The sequence below is a fragment of the Myxocyprinus asiaticus genome, chromosome 4 (assembly GCF_019703515.2).
Source record: "Myxocyprinus asiaticus isolate MX2 ecotype Aquarium Trade chromosome 4, UBuf_Myxa_2, whole genome shotgun sequence".
Classification (NCBI taxonomy): domain Eukaryota; kingdom Metazoa; phylum Chordata; class Actinopteri; order Cypriniformes; family Catostomidae; genus Myxocyprinus; species Myxocyprinus asiaticus.
In genome coordinates, this window is record NC_059347.1 from 22,510,967 (window position 1) to 22,536,152 (window position 25,186).

The 25,186-nt window shown below is 38.0% G+C and overlaps 2 protein-coding genes across 4 annotated transcripts in view; one reads left to right on the top strand and one right to left on the bottom strand.

Moving 5' to 3' along the window:
* LOC127438430 (trichohyalin-like) overlaps positions 1–21,437 on the bottom strand; it is a 35,570-nt gene extending 14,133 nt beyond the window's left edge. The window contains exon 1 of one of the 2 annotated variants that reach the window (XM_051694016.1): positions 20,010–21,437. The gene's annotated coding sequence lies outside the window, so the exon portion shown is untranslated. Of the gene's footprint in view, positions 1–5,698; positions 5,783–20,009 lie in introns of those variants that run through there. The other variant, XM_051694025.1, reaches the window with a different exon arrangement.
* LOC127438452 (uncharacterized) lies at positions 16,716–24,672 on the top strand. Of its 2 annotated transcripts, XM_051694066.1 has the most exons (4): positions 16,716–16,972; positions 17,552–17,885; positions 21,444–21,644; positions 23,544–24,672. In XM_051694066.1, the coding sequence occupies exon 4, from the start codon at positions 23,553–23,555 to the stop codon at positions 24,468–24,470; it is 918 nt and encodes a 305-aa protein (XP_051550026.1). In that variant the 5' UTR covers positions 16,716–16,972; positions 17,552–17,885; positions 21,444–21,644; positions 23,544–23,552; the 3' UTR covers positions 24,471–24,672. The 2 variants fall into 2 exon arrangements, with proteins under 2 accessions (XP_051550026.1, XP_051550019.1); XM_051694059.1 differs by lacking the exon at positions 17,552–17,885.
* Positions 24,673–25,186: the final 514 nt, after the last annotated feature.

Here is a 25,186-nt window from a genome sequence, read left to right on the forward strand (position 1 = left end):
CAACCAATCACAAGACTGAACTAATAATAAGACAATGAACCATGAACCAATGACTTAACAAGACTGATAATGAGATAAGACAATGAACCAATGAAAACAAGACACGTGAACATGGAGGGGAACATGATATCACATGACCAGGAACACATGAGGAAACAGGAAATCACATGACATGAAACCACATGACCTGAACAGGAACTAAACTTAAAAATAAAAGACATGAAAACAAGAACAAAACACATAAACGTGACAGTGGGCCACATCACAAAATGTATTTGTTTGTGTGCCTCTACAGTGGATATGTTTGATAGAAAAAAAAAGTAAAGGTCTGCCTCATGAATTAGTCAATGGCTGTTCTGTCAGGGGATATTACCAGTGAGGCAGAAAACCCAGCTTTGCGTGTGTTTGGGATTGCTGAGAACCAGATGAACTGCTCTCTCTTCCTCCAGTACACACCTGCAGGGCAACTGGATATGAATATCAACTCTTTGCAGAGACATGCTCATCACTGACTACCATACACTACTTGACTAGTCTGGGGTGTGTTTACCAAACAACGACATAACTCACTGCTTAACCACCATAGTACAATGCATTGTTGGAGAAATTAACTAGCTAGTCACGACTGTTTCCCAAAACCGTAGTAACTAAGTCGCACATCCATCATTCGAACTGCGTTGGTTCATCAACATAGAACTGTTGTTAATGAAGTTACACAAGGAGTGGAGTAAAAAATGTAATTAATAGCTCATTTACACAAACACCAGAAAGACGTTTAATGTGAGAAAGCTGCTGAAGACACGAAATCGGCGTGCACCGTGTAATGAGACGCACTGCGCTGCAATAGATATGTTTCTCCCGACATCAGACTTTGGGGTTCCCCCGAATCACTTGAGCTCAAACACACATGCGCACTCTTCAAACGGGTGCGTTCTATTCAGAAGAGATCATCACTATGCCCTACTCCCTTCAATGTCTTTACCATCTACTGTGAGAGCAGTAGAGGAGTGGATTTATCCCATTTGGAACGCAGCCAAAAATGGCACTTGTGTGTTAACATGGACACAGAAGCCATGTCCTTCAACTGAAACCGCTTGGGTTAAGCGCTTTCTCTTAACAGCCTTTAATCCCTTAAACGGCTGCATTCATGTTTAAATTACATTTCAGAACGCCGCTTTCTGCAAAACCCTGAACAAGTCTATTTTTTTTTATGCATGTAAACATGATCAAAGTCTTGACAGAATGAAAGATAGATATGGAATAAAAGATATAGAAGCCTCAGCTAAGTCTAATAATGTCTACAAAGAAAACTAACAAGGATCTATATGTTTCTAACCACAGGTAAAGAGCTGTAGTTCCAACCACACAACATTGCACTGCTGTATGCGAATGTCTGTTCGAACTACAGTTTTGGGAAACACCAAATCGTTGAACTACGTTGGTAACGATGGAACTTTCGGCCATAGTTGGTTAACGATGCTTTTGGGAAATGCACTCCTGGTTGTCTAGAGATTTGTTTTTAATTACAGTAAATTAACTGCTTTACAACTTGGGCTGCTCTGCTTTGCTAGATTTAACTCTAGAACTGCTTATACCAACAAATATGATGTCTTTAAAGGGCTCAAGTTCTCCTCACATCTACCCTTAAGGCCCGAGTATACACCCGGTCGACATTGTTGCCTTTCAAAGTATACTCTTCTGACCACGAACTAATACAACGCGTTCAACGCATGCGCACTGACTACTTTTCGATACTCTTTTAGTACAGTCAACGGCAGGTGCATGCATCAGACAATGCGCACAGACAAGGACTGTCAGCGTGTTGAGAAAATCTGGGCGTATTAATCAATAAATGTTTGTATAATGGAATCTCAAATGTCAACCTAAAATGGGCTCCCTCATTTGTCAGCTGAGTATGGATTCTTATGATCATTTCAAAGATATCATAGGTTCTCAGATTAAAAAGGCAGTTTGAACTCTAAAACCCACCATGACCAGAGGTGTAGTAAAACAAGGATAAATATTGGAGATGCCTTTGGAAGATGGAGACAGCTTAAAGCCCAGAAATCCTTTAAAACGGATGCTGAGTTGGCTAATTTGCGTGTCAACATTCTGGCAACCCGCATGAGCTTGAAGTCTGGGGCGGGGCAGACAACTCCCCAGTATTTTGAATTTGGACTGCAGTACCCATTTCAAACACTTGTTGTCAATCTTACATATAGCACCGTTAACACTGTGACCATAGGAAAGTGAACATTTACAGTGACAACAAAACATTTCAATTCCATTTTCACGTGTTGTGCAAAAAAATAGATTGGCTTCTTTCAGCTTGTTGAACATGCATTTTCATTTGGACATTTCTAATTTGTGTTGGATGATGACAGAGAGCGGCAGAGATCATTGTGCAATGCAATAAAATATCTTCCCTTCCCTGCAATCGATACAATACCAATAAGGACGTTGAGGATATTGAATTACAAAGAAAAAAAATCAGTGAGCCAAACAGCTGAAACTAGGACATTATTAAAATGTTTTGAGAAATGACGGGACACTGGGACACACCTTGTAAAACCGGTCACCTAGTTTTCTACCTGCTTTGCTTCTCTTCATGATGTACTGTAGTGATTCCCTCCTGCTCTGTCTTTGCTAATGTAATGAAGGCAACAGACGCGAAAGTAAACGTTTGCAGAGTAAACTTCGACAGCGGTGAATGGGAGTGAATGGGAGATCACAGCATATATTATTTTCACTTACCCATTTTCTCCAAGAGCAAAAGAAAAAAAATCCACTAATACAATTGAATGACTTTCCAGAAGAGGAAAGAATAAATAAATAGAGAGCGGTGGATTAAGGGTGTGTTCACACTTGGCAGGTTTGGTTTGATTAAAACGACCTTTGGTGTGATTGCTCTGTTAGTGCGGTTCATTTGAACAAGTGTGAACGCTGCCATCCGAACCTTGGTGCACACCAAACAAGCGGACCGAGACCGTCTGAATAGTGGGTCTCGGTCCGCTTCCAAACGAACTCTGGTGCGGTTCGATTGGTATGAACGCAACATGGACCAAAGACGTCTAAATGGACCAAAAACAGTAAGTAATTTGCCTAATAGTTACTTCAAGCATACCTGGATCTTCTCATCATAGGAGCTATGTTGCCCATTACAGATCGGTACAGGTGTCGGCACCACCGTCAGCCGTCCTTGCAGCATATCTTTGTGTGTGCAACGGAGGAATTACCGGCGCTGTTTTGACTCTTTACACATTTTATTGTGTTTGTTCTCAGCTGGTAAAAATACCACCATATTTACATATATAAATATAACGAGCACATTTCGCCCAGCAGCCAGCATTGTTTTGGATGTTTGGCAAGTTCCGTCACAAAATATACGTCATAAAAGCTGTCCAATCAGGTTGTGACTTTTTCCTGATGCCTTTTGTGTTGTATCGTTAGTTTTGGTGTTAAAAATGCCAGTGTGAACGCTAAGCGAACCAGGACTAAATGTATCATTTTCTTTTTTGGTCCGGACCAAGAGAACCGAACTACAAGTGTGAACACACCCTAAGACACTAAGGGGGCTTTCACACTGGCAGTTTAGTTCAAAACACAGCACGGTTCGCATGAAAAATTGGTAATGTGAAAGCTGTCATGCGGACTGGGGAGCGCACCGCGGTACTGAACCCGAGACTACCTGTAGGAGGTGGTCTGAGTTCGGTTGCAATGGAACTGTAGCGCGATTCGCGTGAATGTGAAAGCAACTCGGACTCGGGTGCGCACTCATTCAGGAAGTAACCTGCGCATGCGTTTTAGCTGATGACGACATCTATCTATCTATACACCTTATAAATACTATATATAAATACTATTATAGGTTATAAATATAGGGTATAATAGGAGATGACAGTGGCGATAAGCGTGCAGTGTAAACAAAGATGCAAATAAATTCCTTGCAATCAGCTGTCTCCTCAAAAATGCCATTTGCGAGCAGCAGCAAGCCGCCTTCCCCTGGACATCTGATGAGTTACACCATGAAGCACACATATATGCAGTCGTCGTTCACTCTGCTGTGCATACTGGCACCAAAATAACAAAAAAACAAAAAGTATGATGAGTCGCGTTGTGTTCTCCATGCGTGTTTGTGATGATGTAAGATGAACGCAAATGGACCGGGGTTCGATAGAATCAAGTGAGTGTGAAACCAGACCAAAGCTGCGGGGGACACCGGGAACAACCGCACTCGGAATCGGACCGCAGCAAACGTGCCCAGTGTGAAAGCCCCCTAAAATAAGAGAAGATGACAAATTTACTGTCACTCTCTCAGCAGCTGTAATTGAAACCCCCTTGCAGCTGTAGTAATTCACTTTTTAAACTAACTCCAGGGTAATATAACACAAAGCATAATGTTATAAATTTACACTCAATATTAAAAAAAAATTGATAATATGAAAAAGTTTGCGAGATTTACGCTGCTAAATAATGCGGAAATGCGTCATCACAGTCCGTGAAAAAGGTCCCGCCGCCTTGTGGCCTCTTCATGTTAAGGTTTAAAAACCTATGGCAACAAAAACGAAAACTAAATATTTTTTAAGATTATTTTTAATTACATTTTTTCAGAGCCATGAAAATGTATTTAGTGTAGTTTCAGCTTTTCCAATTATGTTGATTTTTATTTTTATTTCAGTATTTTTGTTTTATTTATTTTTTATTTTTTACATTTAGTTTTCGTTTTAGTTTAATAATAACCTTGCTAACAAGAAAGATAAGTTTCACGCAAACCAAAACGCTTTATCTAACAATTCTGAATCAAATTTTACATTTAAAATACTCCGAGCCCGTGACAAAGCCCTGAGAGCTCTAGTAACACAATGTACCTAATGCGCGCGGTCACCCTCGAGCTCACAAAAGCAGAGTGGGCGTGTGTCCCGCCAAGATGCAGGAGGAATTCCGTGGATTTAAAGTCCGAACCTAAACAAAACATGCCTCTAACTAAGCGAACACTTCTTGCACATCTTCCTCCATCTCAGCTAAAGACATATAAAACTGAATTTGCTTTCGAAAGCATTAATACAAGATTATCTGCACGGGATCCTCTGCACAAGCTCGTTGAGGGAAAGTCGAAACGTGTTTAGGGAGATGTAAAGTATGCATACTATGCGTTTAAATATATATGATTGGCGGTTCCGGGCCTGTCAAACGATTTAAAGTTACTGCGCTCATTTGCTGGACCGAGCAAGATTCGTCATGTCAAACACTAAAGACACACAGCCACCAAAGCCTATTTGTAATTGCATAACACACAGTGCAAACTTGTTATTAACGGTGAACAGGCTGAATTAAAAATGATGTTCGTGCTGTTACATGTTCTACAAGCGTATCATGCAGCGTATAGTGTGATTATAGTTTGATGCCCATACATTTCTGAAGTAGAAATGCTGTAGGGGTCAATCTTTTGCAAAGATTTTACTCCCTCTCTATAAATCAGGCATGACAAGAGTGGAATAAAAGATGGATGATTTATTCCCAACAAACAGTCGAGCCTGATGAACTCAAAACAGGGGCGAGAAGCTTAAGTGAACAAACACTAATCCTGTGCACTGATGATGCGTACTTGGCACGTCGCGCAATGACTCTGTTGTGATTTGGAGAACAAAAATATTGACGGTGCATTAACCACAGAAAGCAAGCCGAAACAAAGACTTACCTGATTTATAAGAAATCCCTTCGATAATAATGGTTTTATTTCAGTAAACCTCCGTGATGGCACTATTACGTGTTTATTGCATAGTTGTCCATGGAAGCGCGAGCTCGAGCCCCCCTCCCGCACACGAGCAGCCAACGGGACACGAGAGAGCGCACAATCGCGTTATGCAATCGCGCTCATAAAACCTTTAACATCACTGACTGAATCAGCCTGAATACGTTAGGTTACCCCAACAAAAGTCATTTTAAGGGTTTTATAGATCAGTTTGAAAAACTCCTTGAGGAAACAACTGCAGGTTGCCACTTTTTTCAGTGTAGAATAAGCAAGTCTTATTTAGTAGACTTTTAGAGTAGGCTTACTAGACTAAATCAAAAAACTGTCAAAAACTTCTCAGAATTGACGATTAGCGTTGCTGCCTTATCAAAAAAAATAAATAAAAATAAAAATAAATAAATAAAAAATTATAATTTAATCCTATTTTTAAGATTTATGCATTTCACTTTCATAACAAAATTCCATCAAAATGAGTTGTGTAATTTTGTACCAACATTTTATTAATAAATTACTGTTTATTTATTATTATTATTATTATTAATTTTTTTTTGTTGTTGTCTCTGTTCAATTTGATACAATTTTGTAATGAAATTAAAAAGTGTACTTAAAATTAATTGTAAGAAGTTATTTCTACCCCACCCCCTTAAAATGAGTTTTGTTGGGGTCACTTAATGTAGTCAGGTTGATTCAGTAATGTTAAATAATATTTTTGACTTGAATAAAACCAGTTAATTTAGATATTACCGTCAGGGTCAGGAATTAACAGGGGCTAGGGTCAAACATTCTACTGAAAGTGACAAAAATTGCCCCTGAATTTCAAAATGTGAGGTCAAAAAATGCCCTCATAATGAGTTCTTTAGTGTTTTATTTGTAACATCTGATATATTTCTTCATGTTCTATTCTAAGCTAAGGTATACATATTATTGCATAATCATACTGTACAAAATAATTACTTGGATAGAGAAAATTTGTTAATAAATTGATTAATTTGTTTGCCATATGCGCTCATAAAAGTAAAATATACCCCTGAAAATCAAATCTAGGGGGCAATCTTGCTCCTTTATGAAACCGTTCATTTCTGACACAGGTTATCACATGAAGCAAATATTTTAGGTTAAAAAAACAATTCAGAATCATAAGTTTTATGTGTAACGATGTTGCTGGCACTGGCAATGACAAAGACGATGAAGTAAAGAACCCAAGTGCAAATGTATTCCAACTGGTGATATCCAAAACCCTAACTACAAACATGAATAAAACAAACAAACTTGACTTGACATAAGCTTGACTTTGATATAAACTTGAATTCACAACCAAAGTTACATACAACAATACCTGACAATTATGAATGTTCTGCTGCAAATAGACTAATGCAGTAGGCTACTTCAAAGAGATTAATTTGAATTCAATTTGCCCAAACCCATGTTTAAAGTACAATCATCAGTAAACGTTGGGTCTAGATAGAAAGAAGATTAATAGATGAATGTAAAAAAATAAAATAAAATAATAATCTATGGCTTCACACCCGCATAGTCAACATTTACATTTAGTTCAGAATGCAAATATACAGAGGCTTTGGTAAATGCAATTGCAGCATTTTGTCAATGTAGAATGTTCTACGGGTATTTTTAGAAACAGACCCAGAACAGTGCTAGTCTAGCTCATTGCTCTAAAAGGGGGTTTATTTTTATTTAGTATGTTTTGCAGATGTTTTTTTAAGCTTAAAAGGATGAGAAAAGCAAATAACAGCATTAGACAGATCAAGGATCTCTTTGCAGTAATACCTAGCTGCCACAAGGGCTCACAAGAGTAGAGGTAAAGGATCTAAATGCAGCTTTATTGGTTACATCAAAAACAACAAACAAGACACTTTGACTAGAAATAAAACTTGAAACCTGGACTTGAATCTGGAAAAATCAATACTGACCCTTATACAGACAATAACTGACAAAGAGCAATAGCATTTGAAGAGAATATCATACACAGAGACTAATGATGACATCACAAGACTACTTGACTGACTAAAGACATGGAAACAAACAGGGTGGGAACAATGAACAAATATATGATGTTAACAAATGACAAAAAAGGCAAAACGTTCTGAAATAAAAGGCAGACAAGACCAAAAACATGTAACTTGGATTAAAGACAGCATCTCCATAACTGCAACAATGCCCCTATTACTTTTCAAACAGCAAAGACTTTAGATGGACAGCAAATGGAGACTTTTGCTTAATAAAGACCCTAGTTATCTTAGTGTCTCCCCTGTTTCAGAAGTGATCTAAAAAAATGTGCTCAGATTTGACTAAATAACAGTCTGCATTACAGACAGAGCTTTAAATATCTGAATTTTGCTATCCTTGTTAATTTAATTGATTTATACTGTCAACAAAAGACTTATATCCATTATTTTCCTGAGCTATTAAAGATCAACCTTTGGGGGTCTGGGTAGCTCAGCAAGTTTGCTAGGCTGGGTAGAGTCACATGGGGTAACCTCCTTGTGGTCACTATAATGTGGTTCTCACTCTCGGTGGGGCACGTGGTGAGATGTGCATGGATGCCACGGAGAATAGTGTGAAGCCTCCACACGCGCTACGTCTCTGCAGTAACTCGCTCAACGAGCCACGTGATAAGATGCGTGGATTGACAGTCTCAGACGCGGAGGCAACTGAGATTCGTCCTCCGCCACCCGGATTGAGGCGAGTCACTACGCCACCACAAGGACTTAGAGCGCATTGGGAATTGGGCATTCCAAATTGGGGAGAAATAATAATAATAATAATAATAATAACACCAGCAACATCATGACACTGAGGTAAGGCTCAAACTTTACTTTTGCTCTTCAAAATAAAAACAATTTCTTTACTCCACAAATCTCACAAATCACAAAAACATTATTGTGTCTACAAATCCCCCATTAACAAACAGACATTAAAACTTTAGATCAAAACTATTCCAGCGGAATAAATCTCACAAATGTTGATGTTCAGAATCAGATTAAAATGAGCATAGCAATTCAATAAAAGTGCTGAGAGGGTTTAGCAACTTCCACCATCTTTCCCTGCACCATTTTGTCAAATTTAGTAATTTGTGCTTTAGATATTGTTACAACTGTTTTAGGTCATATATTAGGCTATACGGGTAGATATAGAAAAGCATATACTGAGGTATTGAACATTTCAAATTTCACGCTCTCATTTGAAATGGTTTGCTTCTGCTGTACTGTCACTAGGTGGAGTTTTAGTTACACAATCTCATCACTGTAAAGTGACTACAGTGTTGGGTTGTGAAGCTGATCTGCACATACACTATCAGTAGGAGCTGTACAGAGTGAAACAACCATTCATTCATAGCAAGTTCATGGATGGAACACTGCTGTACTTGTTAAGGACCTCTAACCTTAGTGCAAATTGTGTGTGGACATGAAAAAAATCTTGTGTTTATTTACTTTCGCAGTTTTGAATGTTTGTCCAGAATTCAGGCCTCAGTTAAACATTCAGGAAAAACTAAGATTGGGTTTAGGCCATACAAAAACACCTAAATCCCGGAGTGCAAAATGCTTATGTGTTTGAGTAAAAGGATTATGGATATTGTATGTATTTCCTCCGTTCTCTTACTCTCTTACACATCTCTTCTCTTTCACACATTTCTTCTAGCGATTGCAGGAAGCCACGGTGGCCCTCACGTGGCAGGTTATACTTCTCCCTCACTGACTATCACTCTCTATGGAGTCACTGACCTGTCACCACCTGGGCAGAAGAAGAGTCAGGATACACAAGACTTGAAATCAATAATTGAAAGAAACTCTGCCCCCTCGTTTTAATTTATTGATAAACCCCACCTATTGCTTAATTACTCCACCATCTGCATGCCCACCATATAGAATGCAGAGGAAGCCATTACAAGAGTGCAGAAAATGATCCGCTGCATCAACAACTGTATCTTTGTGTGGCTAAGACGGAGAGTTAGGTGTTGAGTTACACTTTTGCCCTCTTGTTGATCATGATAGGGCACATTACTCTGAAGCTTTTTGGCATTGCTCAAACAATAGACCTTTACAAGCTGTCATGTTGCAATGACTGTGAGACGCCTGTAGTATGTCTGCTGTGTCCATAGTAGGTATTTAAATAATGTGCTTAAAAGAATGGTGAAGAGCTGTGGAAGTATTTATAATATGCATTGCGTAAATCAATGTGTTTGCTACTGTGAGGAGATGAGTGTGTTTTCTGGTGTCCTGATAGAAATATGGTTGTTCTGCTGAGTCACAAACCAAATGTCAATGAGCCAGAGCTATTTGGATTCACTTAACTGTCAGTCTAGCCTTTTAAACATACAATGTTCAGTGGACTTTCAAGGGTACAATCCCATAAGATGACAAATATGAATCTCCTACGCAAACAGGTTTAGCAAAGTTGTGAGCTGGGTGTGATTCGACTGAGCACTGGCCTGATGCCAGAACAGTGCCAAGGAAATTTTGGTGGATGAACTTTTAGATATAGAGCATAAAATGTCTTTCAGTCCTTCCTGCACATTCATAATTTCATAGAAAGCTCCAGACAATAGAGTTTCGCAAAAACAAAACCAGTCAGTTTACATTGTTGTGAAATGCAACATGTTGCCACAATAGGCATGTTTAAATGCAAATATGTACGGCATAATTTTGTCAGCAGGTCATTAATGCAAAATAAACTCTATAAGGGTGATCAGGATCTTATATCACCCTCAAAGGTTTCTTTTTTCATTAATGATTGCCTGATTGTACATTAAGCCACTTATTACAGCTACCTACCAAATAAATACATAAATGCAGCTGAAATTATTTTATAATATGTGAAGAAAGACCCTGCAGAGTAAAATGAGAAACACAAAACTAAAATAGCTATCGACTGGAAAAATTTAGGATTTTTTTTTCATTGAGGTAAAATTCCATATTGATTCTGTTATAACTATATATACAGTTGAAGTCAGAAATTTACACACACTTAGGTTGAAGTCATTAAAACTCATTTTTTAACCACTACATAGATTTCATATTAGCAAACTATAGTTTTGTCAAGTCGTTTAGGACATCTACTTTGTGCATGACAAGAGTAATTTTTCCAATAATTGTTTACAGACAGATTGTTTCACTTTTAATTGATTATATCACAATTCCAGTGAGTCAGAAGTTTACATACACAAGTTAACTGTGCCTTTAAGCAGCTTGAAAAATTCCAGAAAATGATGTCAAGCTTTAGACAATTAGCCAATTAGCTTCTGAATTAGAGGTGTACCTGTGGATGTATTTTAAGGCCTATCTTCAAACTCAGTGCCTCCTTGCTTGACATCATGGGAAAATCAAAAGAAATCAGCCAAGACCTCGGAAAAAAAACTGGGACCTTGTGAAGTTGCTGGAGGAAACAGGTAGACAAGTATCTATATCTACAGTAAAATGAGTCCTATATCGACATAACCTGAAAGGCTGCTCAGCAAGGAAGAAGCCACTGCTCCAAAACCACCATGAAAAAAAGCCAGACTGCTGTTTGCAACACCATCCCAACCGTGAAGCATGGGGGTGGCAGCATCATGTTGTGGGGGTGCTTTGCTGCAGGAGGGACTGGTGCACTTCACAAAACAGATGGCATCATGAGGAAGGAAAATTATGTGGATATATTGAAGCAAAATCTCAAGATATCAGCCAGGAAGTTAAAGCTTGGTTACAAATCGGTCTTCCAAATTGACGATGACCCCAAGCATACCTCCAAAGTTGCTGCAAAATGGCTTAAGGACAACAAAGTCAGGGTATTGGAGTGGCCATCACAAAGCCCTGACCTCAATCCGATTCACAAAAGGTAAGATATGTAGTTGCTATTTTCTTCTAAACATTTCTATCTATGGCAGAAAGGTGTTAGTAAGACTGATAAGCAAATGTTAATGGTAACACCTGAATTTCCAGAGTCACTCATGCTACACTCCCAGGTTCCAGCCTCCAGAAAATGTCATGGTCTTACACAAGACACAAATGACTTATCAGTACATATCAGTAAATATCGTCTACTGTGTAGACATTCTTATTTGCTATGGATTACTTTATAGTAGTGATTTTTTATTTTTTGGACTCGAAGGCCCCCATTAACCAAGACATGAATGCCAAGCCGTGCATCTTACATTGTAATCATTGTTTCTTAATGGATTTTAATCAATTTATTTAAATCAAACTTATTTTTAAGTCATTTTTAAAATATCTTGAGGCCCCGTTGTGGGCCCTGGTCCCCCTGGTTGAGTACCACTGCTTTACTGTAATCATTCGAATCTAGTTCATTTTAAAAGTAAATAATGATTTAAATAATAATAATAATAATAATAATAATAATAATAATACATTACCTTACCTAGTGGTGGAAATGGCCTAGATTCACTTGGAGGACTTTAGTTGAGGAGTCAGGGTTTTTTTATTTTTATTTTTTATTATTATTATTTTTTATTTTTTTTATCTATTCAAATATAAATACATTTAAAATAATATACAACATTGATAAAATGTATTGCATTCCCACTGGCTGCAAGTGTTCCAGATGTATTCATAAAAAGTCAACATTGCACAACCACAGTAGCAGAAAATCCAGTTACTCTACATTTTATGTGCTCAGCTTCTACAGCATTCTTTGGCTAATGAGTGGAAACAACATAGAAAATTTCTTCATGTCCCTTAGAAAATTTAACCAGTTTGAACCTGAACTGGGTCTCCCTGCTAAATTCATTTCTCTAAATTCACCCCCACCCTGCTTGATATACAGCATTGACCTAAATATTTAGACATTGGTCTGCTAGTCCATTTCCTGAAGCAAACTTTAAAATGAGTCATATGACTAATGGTCAGGGTTGGGAGGATTACTTTTGAAAATTATTCTATTACAGATTACAGAATACATGCTGTAAAATGTAATTTGTAACGTATTCTGTTAGATTACTCAAGGTCAGTAAGGTATTATAAATACTTTGGATTACTTCTTCAGCACTGATAGATTTTTTCACTTGTTTGGACTATAAAAACTCTGCCAGTACAGTAAGACAAAATACACATGTTAAAAATACATTCTCTGAAAAACCTAAATATCTTATGCAGTGTTGTTTCTAAAACAAGAAACATCAAATTGATCTTGTTTTAAGGATTTTCAGATATTTTTACAGGAAAACAATACAAAAATTATTATCAAGAATACGATTTTTGTCCTAATATCAAAGGTCTTACTAGAAAAAAAGAAATTATGATCCAACGTGAATTTTCTTGATAAAAAAAATATGATCGTGCCTGATAACGTGCATGTAAAATGGCTAGAAATAGCATTTTTAGCAGAGTGTAAAGCTGACAATTTACACAAGGTTTATTTCTATTTCTTCTGCTCCAAACTTACTTCAAACTTACTTCTCTGTCTGCTCATATGAATGTAACACATCATAAGAAAGTGTTTCACCGCTGTTCAAATGCACTTTGGATCGCATCATTTATATGTATAAATGTTTTCCATCTGAAAGGACTAAATATTAAATGAAACAAATGACAATAAAATGCAAAGTAATCTCTTCAGTAATCAAAATACATTTTGAATGTAACTGTATTCGAATTACCAATTATTTAAATTGTAACTGTAGTGAAATACAGTTACTTATATTTTGTATTTTAAATACATAATCCCGTTACATGTATTTCATTACACCCCAACCCTGCTAATGGTTTAAGTAAGTGGGATGTGTTTTGAAAGATATATGCCATTCTGACTAGATGATATTAATAAATAGGAGGAGCTAAGTTTCACTGCTAGCATGTTATCTTTAAATGAATCTAATTAAATGATTAAAAAGGAAAGCAACATGTATTAATTCACTGTAGAGAACTGAAAAACAGATTTATTCATATTCTTCTATATAATCTAAACAACTTTGTGACTGAAAAGATATACAGTAGATGACAAGACACTATATTGTAAGACTCTCTTGGACATCAAGTGAACTGCAGTCACACTCTCTTAAATCATTGCTTTCTCTATGTTCAGAACTGACATCTAGCTTTAGTGACCTCTTAATATCCTTGTGGCAGACAAACTTAGCCTGGAGGGTTGGCGAGTGCTGTGAACGAGGGAAGAGAATAAAAAGGCTCTTTGTTGCAGTTTGGTCGGTGCGCCTGGCTGACTCTGGGTATGATGCTGAGTGACAGGGCTTGTCTCATTGCTCTTGCGGTCACCATGGCTCTGCTCATCTGTCATAGACCCTGGGGCCTCCATCACCATGCACACAATGGGCATGATTATAGCCATGATTATGGTTACGATGACAGTGGTCAGAGCCAGCCAAGGAGCACAGACTTCAGTCAGGCTTGACTCAGACTCCTAGTCCATGAAAATAGTGTGGACTTACAGGCTTCCAGGATAGTGAGCATTGGTTCTGTACAGAGGATTTTTATTGGTTTGTTAATAATGTTGGGAAAATATCAGTATTTTTATTTTTATTGGTATTATTAGTGACTCAACAATGAATTACCAGGGTGTTGTTAAGCACTTTAAAAATAAGATAAATACTTTAAAAGAATAATTCTGTCATTACTTACTCACCCTTATGTCGTTCCAAACCCATTTTACTTACTTTCTTCTATGCTACGGAACAGATAAAGGAAATTTTTAAAAGATGTTCTATTCGCTGATTTTCATACAATAGCAGTGACTCATTTTCAAGTTTAAATAACCAACCAAAAGTCTCAAAAGTAGTCCAGGTTTTTTGAAGTCATACAATCATATTGAATGATGAACAGACTGAAATTTAAAGGGATAGTTCACCCAAAAAATGAAAATGTTCTCATCATTTGCTCACCCTCATACCATCCCAGATATGATTGACTTTCTTCTGCAGACCACAAATCTCAGCTCTGTAGGTCCAGACAATGCAAGTGAATGGTAGCCAGAACTTTTAATCTCCAAAAATCACATAAATCGGCATAAAAGTAATCCCTAAGACTCCAGTGGATAAACCCATATCTTCAGAAGCGATATGATCTGTGTGGGTGAGAGGTCTAAGTTTAAGTCCTTTTTTACTAAAAATTTCCACTTTCACTTCCACATTTTACTTCGTTTGTTATTTGGCGATTTGCATGCTTTGTGCATATTACCACCTGTTTGGGGCTAGTCAAAGGTGGATTTGTCTCTCACCCACACCTATCGTATCCCTTCAGAAGACATAAATTAAACCCATAAAACTTATGGATTACTTTTATGATGCCTTCATGCGATTTTTGAAGATTCAAAGTTCTGGCCACCAATCACTTGCATTGTATGGACCAACAGAGCTGAAATATTCCTCTAAAAATCTTTGTTTGTGTTCTGCAGAAGAAAGAAAGTCATACACATCTGCATAACATGAGGGTGAGTAAATGATGAGAGAATTTTCATTTTTAGGCGAACTAACCCTTTAAGTCAAAATTCACTAGCAAAACAAAACAACTGATGCACAGGACAGTACAAATTAAATATGGTGACACATAAATAACATTGCACGTCTCGTGACCAGATGTCATGACACAAAAACCAATAAGGTATAATGTTATTGATATTTCGCTATATTCTTTAATGTGTCGCAACATTCTTTAAAATATCTACTTTTGTGTTTTCAGAAGAAAGAAAGATATGTGGGTATGGAATGACATGAGGGTGAATAACTAATGACATAAATTTGATTTTTGGGAGTACTCCTTTCAGTTTAAATGTGTGTTGATAATGTAAGTATAATCCTCTTCCCTTAGAAACCTGCTTTACATACTTTCGAATCACAGTTCTTTGTTTCCAACAAAGAAAATATTGTTTTAAAAAAGGGTGGTTCTAAGAAGTGAAAATCCCCCATTAGGACACTGCCATCTCTTTGCCATAGTAGGCCGAGAGTGTACAGCAGTCAGTGTAAATTAGATTTCACACCAGTTTCTTTTTGGCAGAGGGGACACCTACACAAGGTTGTGCTAATAATGTCACATCCTTAAATAGCACTAGCATGAATAACACAGAGGTGTGGTCTCAGAGAAGGCCTGCATTTCAGTACAATCGTTTCTGGACTACTTTCAAGACCTCAGGCTCAAGTATTGGTAACTTAATAAATGAAACAGATGAACCAAAGTAAATAACCTAGTGCCTGTCTTTTTTCCAGTCTTTTACACAAGGACTGATAATATTTCCTTTGAGGTGATGCAAACACTTTGAGAAGGGAAACATTCTGCTAGCTAAACATCCATGTCATGGAAACGAAACCTGGGTGAGGTTTGCTATGCCAATGTGGTAATGCTTCGTGAAACAGTGCCTTTTTGTTGAGTGTTTAGAAGCTTGCCTGTGATTTTCCTAAATCCTGTGTATCTGAATACATTTAAACAAATTATTTAAAATGCAGGTCTACTCAGACTGTACAGATGTTCTGGTTGGTCACTCCTAATCAGTCTGGGAGATTTAAACTAAATAAACATAATGGTTTCTACATACAAACAAATTCCTACATTTTCTAAACATCCAAGCTGTAATATGCATAACTACCCATATTTGGTCAGGCTTTCCGATTTAGAAAAGTGGGGAAAAAAGGGGTGGGGGTGGCAGTTTTATTGTTTGCAGCTGGGGCATTCCAAATGCAGAAAATGGGTACTGCCAATGGCTTTACAAACCACCCTGTTTTAGATAAGAAACAATATTCTATAAACAAGTTAATGCGAGGCAGGATGACTTCAAATGACGCGTTAATTTCATAATGAAACCACACTTCCACTTTTTCAGTATGACAGTTCATAATGCTATTGTCTGTTCACCTGGCTTTTAGTCAAAACATGACAAAACTAATTCTCACATTTCACTGTGCAAAACATCACATGTACAATGTTTCAGAACCTTGATTTTGCATGTGTTCAAAGAAGATTTACTTTACGTGTTGACTATGTCAACTACCAGATGTGTCCGGGGTATCTTTTACAGCCTACTGGCCTTTTCATGAGACATCACTGAGGAAGAACACTACTTCCTGTTTCCTGTTTTTAACCAGTTCTGTTCTAATGAGCCGCTGTTCAGGCAGGGCTCATTCTCTCGGAAATCAACCCTGCTACTCATGGATAAGTGTACCTTATTATGGCTTCATTGCATTCTTTTGTTCGTGGGGCAGACTTCCTCTTATATATCTTTCAGGAAACACAATGTGATCCTTTCAACCCCCTGCTTCAGTGTTGGGTGGGTCAGACATTTTGCAAAATAGATATTTGTGTCATTTTTCTGTTCTCTGCTACTTGTGCATGAACCAACATGTACATGGGTAGTTGAAAAATAACATGGACAACATTTTTTAACATCAAGATTTCAGGCTAATATATTTTCGATTCTGTAACTGGTAGCTATTTACTAAGACTTTACAATAAGGTTGTAGAGTATTTGTTAGCATTAGTTAACTAACATCATACAATCCATTAACTGCATGTAATAATCTAGGGTAATGTTAATTTCAGCATATACTGATACATTTTTAAAATGGAAAGTTGTATATGTTAGCATTAGTTAATGTGCAATGAAGTAACAATGAACAATTTTATTTTCATAAATTAACATTAACCTGGAATGATAAATGAATATTGTTCGCTGTTAGTTTGTGATACCTAAGTAATAATACCTGTGGGAAGCAATGGATTAATCTGTTTTACGTATTCAAGTATTTAAGTGCTTGAACTTGTAATTTTTATTTATTTATAATAATATAATGTGTGATAAAATTCCTTTTCTCCCCAATTTGGAATGCCCAATTCCCAATGCTCTAAGTCCTCGTGGTGGCGTAGTGACTTGCCTCAATCCGAGTTGTGGAGGACGAAACTCAGCTGCCTCCGAGTCTGAGACCGTCAGTCTGCGCATCTTATCACGTGGCTTGTTAAGCATGTTACCGCAGAGACAAAGCACGTGTGGAGGCTTCACGCTATTCTCTGCGACATCCACGCACAACTCACCACGCGCCCCACTGAGAGCGAACCCCATTATGGCGACCATGAGGATGTTACCCCATGTGACTCTACCCTCCCTAGCAACCAGGCCAATTGGTTGCTTAGGAAGCCGGACTGGAGTCACTCAGCACGCCCTGGATTCGAACTCGCGACTCCAGGTGTGGTAGTCAGCGTCTTTGCTTGCTGAGCTACCCAAGCCCCTAACATGTAATTTGTAACAAAAATCAAGTATTCTGGTAATTAGATTGCATTACAATTACAGTTACTTTCTTTTGCATTCCACAATTAGCCAACGGCAATAACTAGTGCAAAATGTATTAATTATGCTCCTGAATTATACTGTAAAAGAGCAGTGTGAGCCAAAGCCTGAAATATGTGCGATAGGCCTAGCTAGGTTGAACTACATACATTAAAGACAGTGTGGTCCCATTTGACCATGTACAAAAAACCTTGACTTTCAAAGAGATAACTGCGCCAATGCATTTTTTTTCCTTACAGAAATTTAAATCTTGTATCCAATGAAAGCCTCCACATTCAGTCTTAAGAAGGTTCTCCATATACATTCTCTATAACTGTGTGAAATATAAAATTACAATCAATACATCAAAAAAATTATTATTAAATATCTAGCCATGTGTGCATGTACAAAAATCGATACACTGCATTGAAAGCTCACAATGCAATCCACGAATACACACAGGACATTTAGTTTCTGTTTTTAAATCAAATTTCTAGTTTAATGCATAAATAAATGTCAAGCTGTTTGTATTTGCATTGTACTCTATATGTTTTCCAAACATGCGCTTGTCCACCTGTCTATAATTCTAGACACTCTTCTTGTATGAACGCATGTTGCAAACAAATATTTCTGAGGCGCTGACCACATGAAGCTTTGTGCTTTTGCAGCATGCAAATGCACTTTGGCCCATGCTTCAGGATGGCAGAAAAAAAAACTGTCATAGGTTAACGCCACACCTTCTAATGATAAATCATAATGAGGTACAGATCACACATCTCTACATCATATCTAGAGACATTCCCTCATTAATAATTTCAAAACCAGATAAAACAAAAGGTCTAATCCCTATTCCTAATTTCTTAAATAACACCAGTTCTCTTAAAATTAAGCATATATGCATGTTATCAATGTATTCCTTCTTGGGTAATATAGTGTTATTTTTATAATGACCGTTTAAGCACCTTTGTTTAACTCAGCGAATGACAAATAGCAAGTTTCTGTTTAATTTCATGTTTACAAATGTTTAATGAAAGGAGTGGTAATTGTTACTTTAGACATTTAAAATTAATGATTTGATATTCATTAAAACATGCAACAGGTAATACAAAAGTAATCAGATTTGAGTTATGTCATTTGTAATCAGTATCGGATTACATTTCAGAAGTAGTCTATCCAACACTAATGGCAAGTGATTCTTTAAAAAGTACAAGTATTCCATTGTAGTCTGTTAATTCATATAAGGGTCACAAAGCTGCATTTGTAACAATTATACAATAATTTTTTTTGTGTTGCTAAACACTAGTTTAGTGCGACAAGCGTTGCTTTTCACACTCAAAGACACTGCTTGAAATGTCAATTACACTACCCACATGGTAAGTTACCCTCCATTAGCTGGTTAGTGATTTTCAAATAACAATAATAACAACTGAGAGGGTTTAATGGCAGGCAGCAACATTCCAAGGTGCATAAATTTACACTGTCAACACTGCGACAGGGCTGCATGTGCCAGTTGTACTGCATTTAGATAGAGGAAACTGAGCCCCACTGGCTACCTCAGTGGTCAAACATGCTGTACGATTATGTCTTCAATTGAAAGCCTAAAAAGTAGGTTTAAGATCTCTGTTTCCAACCTGGAAACAGGTCCACCTCGGAACATCTACACAGACTTATCAGCTTTAAATAAAATTAAAAGTTTAAGACAAAAATTTACTGTGACAACATTAAGTTGCCGCCTAAAATAATGACATGATTAACAAGCAAGCTTTTAAAACAGTCTTTTTTTTAAAGATTGTTTTTACAAGGTCTCAAGGGACATAGCGTTTATAAAAAAGAGGCTTTTGGGATTTCATTCAGTGTGTGAGCTGAAGTGTCTTGTTGCAGTGAAAGTTTAGGTGTCTTTATCCTGCCATTGACTTGTTGAACCAAAAAAATGAAGGCTTACTTCTTGGTCTTGCACTTCTTACTTTAAAGACTGCTATGGGCTTCGGGCAAACTAAGAGAGATAATTCAACCAAAAATTACAATTCTGCTTTTATTTACTCACCCTCATGGTGTTCCAAGCCAATATGTCTTTCTTCTGCAAAACACAAAAGGAAATAATTTAATGAATGTCCTGGAGTCTGAATTCAGTACAATGGCATTACAGTACATAGTGAAACAGTCATAAAAGTATGTGACTTGTACATCATATACCAACACTGTAAAAAATGTTTTGTTGATTTAACTCATTTTATTCAGTGCCTTTTTTTTTTTTTTTCGTTTAGTTTAGTTTAACTGGCTGAACTGGATAAGTTTATCTCACAAATTAAAAAGTAATTTGAACTGACTGAATGTCGTTGTGAAAACTTAAGTTTAGTTTGCTGAACTTACGTACATTGGATGTATTTATAACAACCACACTTTAGTTAACTGAACTTTAAGGCCTGCCACTGTAAAGTTATTATTAAGTGAATCTAACTGATTGTCAAGTAAACCCTGCAAGTTTTGAAATCATACCTGCCAACATCGGATTGTGAAAACTAGGATTGTGAAAAAAGTAATTATTCTTTTTTTCCCCTCTCTCGATCATTTATCTTCATCTTATTTATGTATACATTTGTGTTGGTTTATGTGTATTTTTTTATTTTTTATTTAAAAAAACAAACAAATTCTTCACCTGTAATTCTTGTCTTTATGACTTTATGAGTGATTGTATTCATATACTGTTGGATCTGTGTAATTTTGTACATCTTATTTAACATTTATATAGAACCTTCTGTTTTTCAGTAAATAAAATCCACAGTTTTAGCACAATGTGTGGACTTTTCAGACGGTCCCTTACCCACCGTATGAAAAATTTCCAACTTATATCAAATGTTAAATTAACGATCTAAAACAATTTCACCGTGACACCATCTGACCAAATCGCGTCCCATACTGATTCGATACGGAACGCATCATTTCATATTGCCAGAGGCTATTTGCACTACAGTAAGTGCAAATAGCGTCAGATGCTATTTTCACTAAGTGTAAAAGCAACAAAAAGCATCTTCTTTGCACTAAGTGCAAATACCATTAGATGCTATTTGCACTCCAGTGCAAATAGTGGCAGATACTCTTACACCCCTGTTTAAATACTAACATACAGTATAGGGGCATCACTGCAGCATTTTTATTGTGTTTAGTCCCACAGACACCCCACACCAACCCCTAACCCTACCTTATGAAAATTAACCATGGTTATACTACCGTAACCATAGTATCACCATGATATCTTTCTAGTGAAATCATAGTAACCACAAAATTAAACATGGTTACTACTAATGTACTATTAACAACATGTTACTGTAGTAACACCTTGATTAGTACAACATAACTATATAGTTTCCACCAAAACACATGGTTACTACAATATTACTACAATAAAACCATCATTCATGCACATGGATTCTCTTACCACTGCTACACCTATGACACACAGCTCTACTTGTCTTTCCAGCCCATCGACACCACAGTGACTGCTCCAATCTCTGCCTGTTTGGCAGACATCTCGGCCTGGATGAAGGAACTCCACCTGCAACTTAACACAGCCAAAACCGAACTCCTTGTCTTTCCAGCTAACCCTGCTTTTGAACACAACATCACTGTGCAGCTGGGTGCAACTACAGTAACGCCTTCCAAAACAGTCTGAAATCTAAAGGTAACCATCGATAACAAACTAAATTTCACTGACCACATCTCAAAGACCTCAAGATCATGTAGATTTACACTCTACAATATCAGGAAGATAAGACCCTTCATCTCTGAACATGCCACACATCTTCTTGTTCAGTCACTTGTCATAACTAGACTGGACTACTGTAACGCTCTCATTGCAGGCCTCCCTGCATGTGCAATTAGACCCCTGCAAATGGTCCAGAATGTCTGGTCTTTAATGAACCAAAGAGAGCACATGTTACACCACTCCTTGTCTCTTTTCACTGGCTGCCGGTTAATGCACATATCAAATTCAAGGCTCTGATGCTGGCATACAGAACAGTCACTGGGTCTGCTCCAGCATACCTAAAATAATTTCTGCAGAGCTACGCACTCACTAGAAGCCTGGGGTCGGCTAAGGAAAGTCGCCTTGTTGTACCAACACAAAGAGGCACCAAAACACTTTCCCGGACTTTCGGCTTCATCGTACCACATTGGTGGGATGACCTTCCCAACTCCATCCGTGAAGCTGACTCACTTTCTGTCTTCAAAAAATGGCTAAAAACACATCTTTTCCATGAGCACTTAACCAGTCACTAAAAAAAAAAATTAAAATTCTTGTGCACTTTATTCTGTTTTGAATACTAATATTCTGATTCTAGTGAAACTTTGTAATATGGCACTTTTTCATACCACTGTCTCCTTAAGATGATTCGCTTATGTGTTCCTCTTTTGTAAGTCGCTTTGGATAAAAGCGTCTGCCAAATGAATAAATGTAAAACCATGGTTAATTTTATCCAGATCAAATCCTTCTCTCAACTCCCCGACCTTCACTGTGACCAAATCACTGTGAGGAATCTTTTATTTATTACTATAAGTAGTATTATAGGAGATATTAAGAGTAGAGACATGGGAGAAAGTAAGTCAAGGGGTGAGATTCAAACCCGGATCTCCAGCGTGACAACACACACACGTACCATCATTACACCCAGTGCCACTACAGCTGAACATGAAAGTGCAGTTTGTCGTAAAATCCTGTGTTTCATCCAAACTATTGGAGCGCAAATATAGTCAGTTATCCAATCTCTTAATCCACTAAATGTCTAACCCATTAACCAGTTTAATGTCTCTGCCCCATCACGGAAATTTCAAATATTCCCGCCTTCATTTCATCAGAAGTGACCCCAAATAAATCTGTAATGGCTGTCTTGAGTTTGGTCTGAGCAGTGGTGGGCGGAGTTAGTATAAATAGCCTCTGCCAACAAGATGTGTAAATAGACACTCTGTTTCATATTTCAATATGGGATGATCCCGTATGACCAAAGTGCGGGTGCGGAAATTTGTAAGTTTATCGTGAGAAATTGTAAATCGGGAGTTCAGCGGGAGGAGGGGTGGAAGTATGTTTGAAATGCAGAATGGTCTCTTCATGTAAAGTTTTTTTGGGAGGCATATAGATGTTAACACTTGACACAAACCTCAGTAATAGTGGTACTCCACAAACAATAAGTAAAAGATAAGCTCTTAACATCACCTACTATTTATCAACAATGATGACAAAAACAACAACAGCAGCACCAATAAAGTCTGCGAAAAGCAAAAAAATATAAGCCTACAACACTTATTATTAGTCATGTCGGTAATTTTTCATGACTTTTTCACGGACTGCGCAGTAGCTACCGGTGGTAAAAATGATAGTGTCTTTTACCTACCATTAAACGCCCGGTAAAAAATAACCCCTGGTTGTACTAATTCTATGCGAATTGACATGCTGGTAAAAAGCCAGAGAATCTGCACTGTCCAGCATATGAGCCTTTTAACTATCGCTGTTTCTCAGGTTCTAAATGTGTCTGAAGTGTATGTTTTTCATTTAGAAGACACCAGAAAACTGTAAGATGTTTTTCAGAACCATGTCATGGCCGCCGAGCCAGAGTTCCACATCATGGCCGCCGAGTCAGAGTTCCACGTCATGGCCGCCAAACCAGAGTTCCACGTCATGGCCGCCGAGCCAGGGTCCCACGTCATGGCCGCCGAGCCAGGGTCCCACGTCATGGTCGCCAAGCCAGGGTCCCACATCATGGTCGCCGAGCTTGCGCCACCTTCTGCCCCTGATCCTGAGTCAGCTCCATGCCATGTCACAGCCACACCAGAGTCAGCTCCATGCCATGTCACAGCCACGCCAGAGTCAGCTCCATGCCATGTCACAGCCACGTCAGAGTCTGCTCCATGCCATGTCACAGCCATGCCAGAGTCAGCTCCATGCCATGTCACAGCCACGCCTGAGTCTGCTCCATGCCATGTCACAGCCACGCCTGAGTCTGCTCCATGCCATGTCACGCCTCGGCCTGCTCCATTCCATGTCACAGCCATGCCTCAGCCTGCTCCATGCCATGTCACAGTAATGCCTCAGCCTGCTCCATGCCATGTCACAGCAATGCCTAAGCCTACTCCATGCCATGTTACAGCAATGCCTCAGCCTGCTCCATGCCATGTCACAGCAACGCCTAAGCCTACTCCATGCCATGTCACAGCAACTCTTCGGCATGCTCCATTCCATGTCACAGCAGCACCTCAGCCTGCTCCATACCATGTCACAGCAACGCCTCAGCCTGCTCCATGCCATGTCACAGCCGAACATCAGTCTGCTCCATGCCATGTCTCAGTCAAGCCCCAGACTGCTCCATGCCATGTCACAAGCAAGCCTTTGCTCCATGGTCCAGACCCACCTCTGCTCCACGGTCCAGGCCCGCCTCTGCTCCACATTCCAGGCCTTAAGCCTCATGTTTGCCATTGTCCTTTTTCAGGTATTGTTTATGTAATATTGTATTGGTAGTCAAGTCAAGTCAAGTCAAGTCTAATTTAGTTATTGTTTATGTTTTGTAGTCATGTTTTTGGCATTCACTCTTCATGTAAATAAACACTGCACTTGGGTTCTTCACATCATCATCGTCTGCCTGTCATTGCTGCCAGCTTTCTTTTTGTAAGGAAAATTATGAAAGTACACAAGTAATTTTGTGATTTGAGCAAAGTGAATGGGGAAAAGAGTGTTGAGTGTGTTGAGGCTTGTATGTTGTTTGGACACTGCAGCCCCAAGTTTCTGAAAATATTTAGGCACAAAAAAATTACATACAGTAATGTAAATTGATTGCCTAATTTGTAATTCAAAAGTGTAATATAGGATTACAGGCTTGTTAATGTCAGCAATTCTGTTGTATTTTGCCAAATATTCCAATTAATTACAGTATATGATTATGTTATAGTTGTAATATTGTTATAATGCATACATGTAATGTTTCCTGCATAATTAATCAGGCCATACATTTTCTGATTGGTCAGTTACGTGTGACAGCAGTGTGTAAATGCAGCAGACACACCGATCTCTGGATTTACACAGACATTGCTTATTCTGTGCGAATCGATGGTAAACATAGCAGACATCCAAAGTATATTTACATTATAGACATATGTCTGGACAACTAATCCTGTCTGGACAGGGATTTTGACAATAATGCACATATCCATAATGCAGACATCTGCGTCATGTTGAAA

Coding starts and splice junctions, on each gene's coding strand:
- LOC127438452 (XM_051694066.1), top strand. CDS start 23,553: ATGGCCGCCGAGCCAGAGTTCCACATCATGGCCGCCGAGTCAGAGTTC.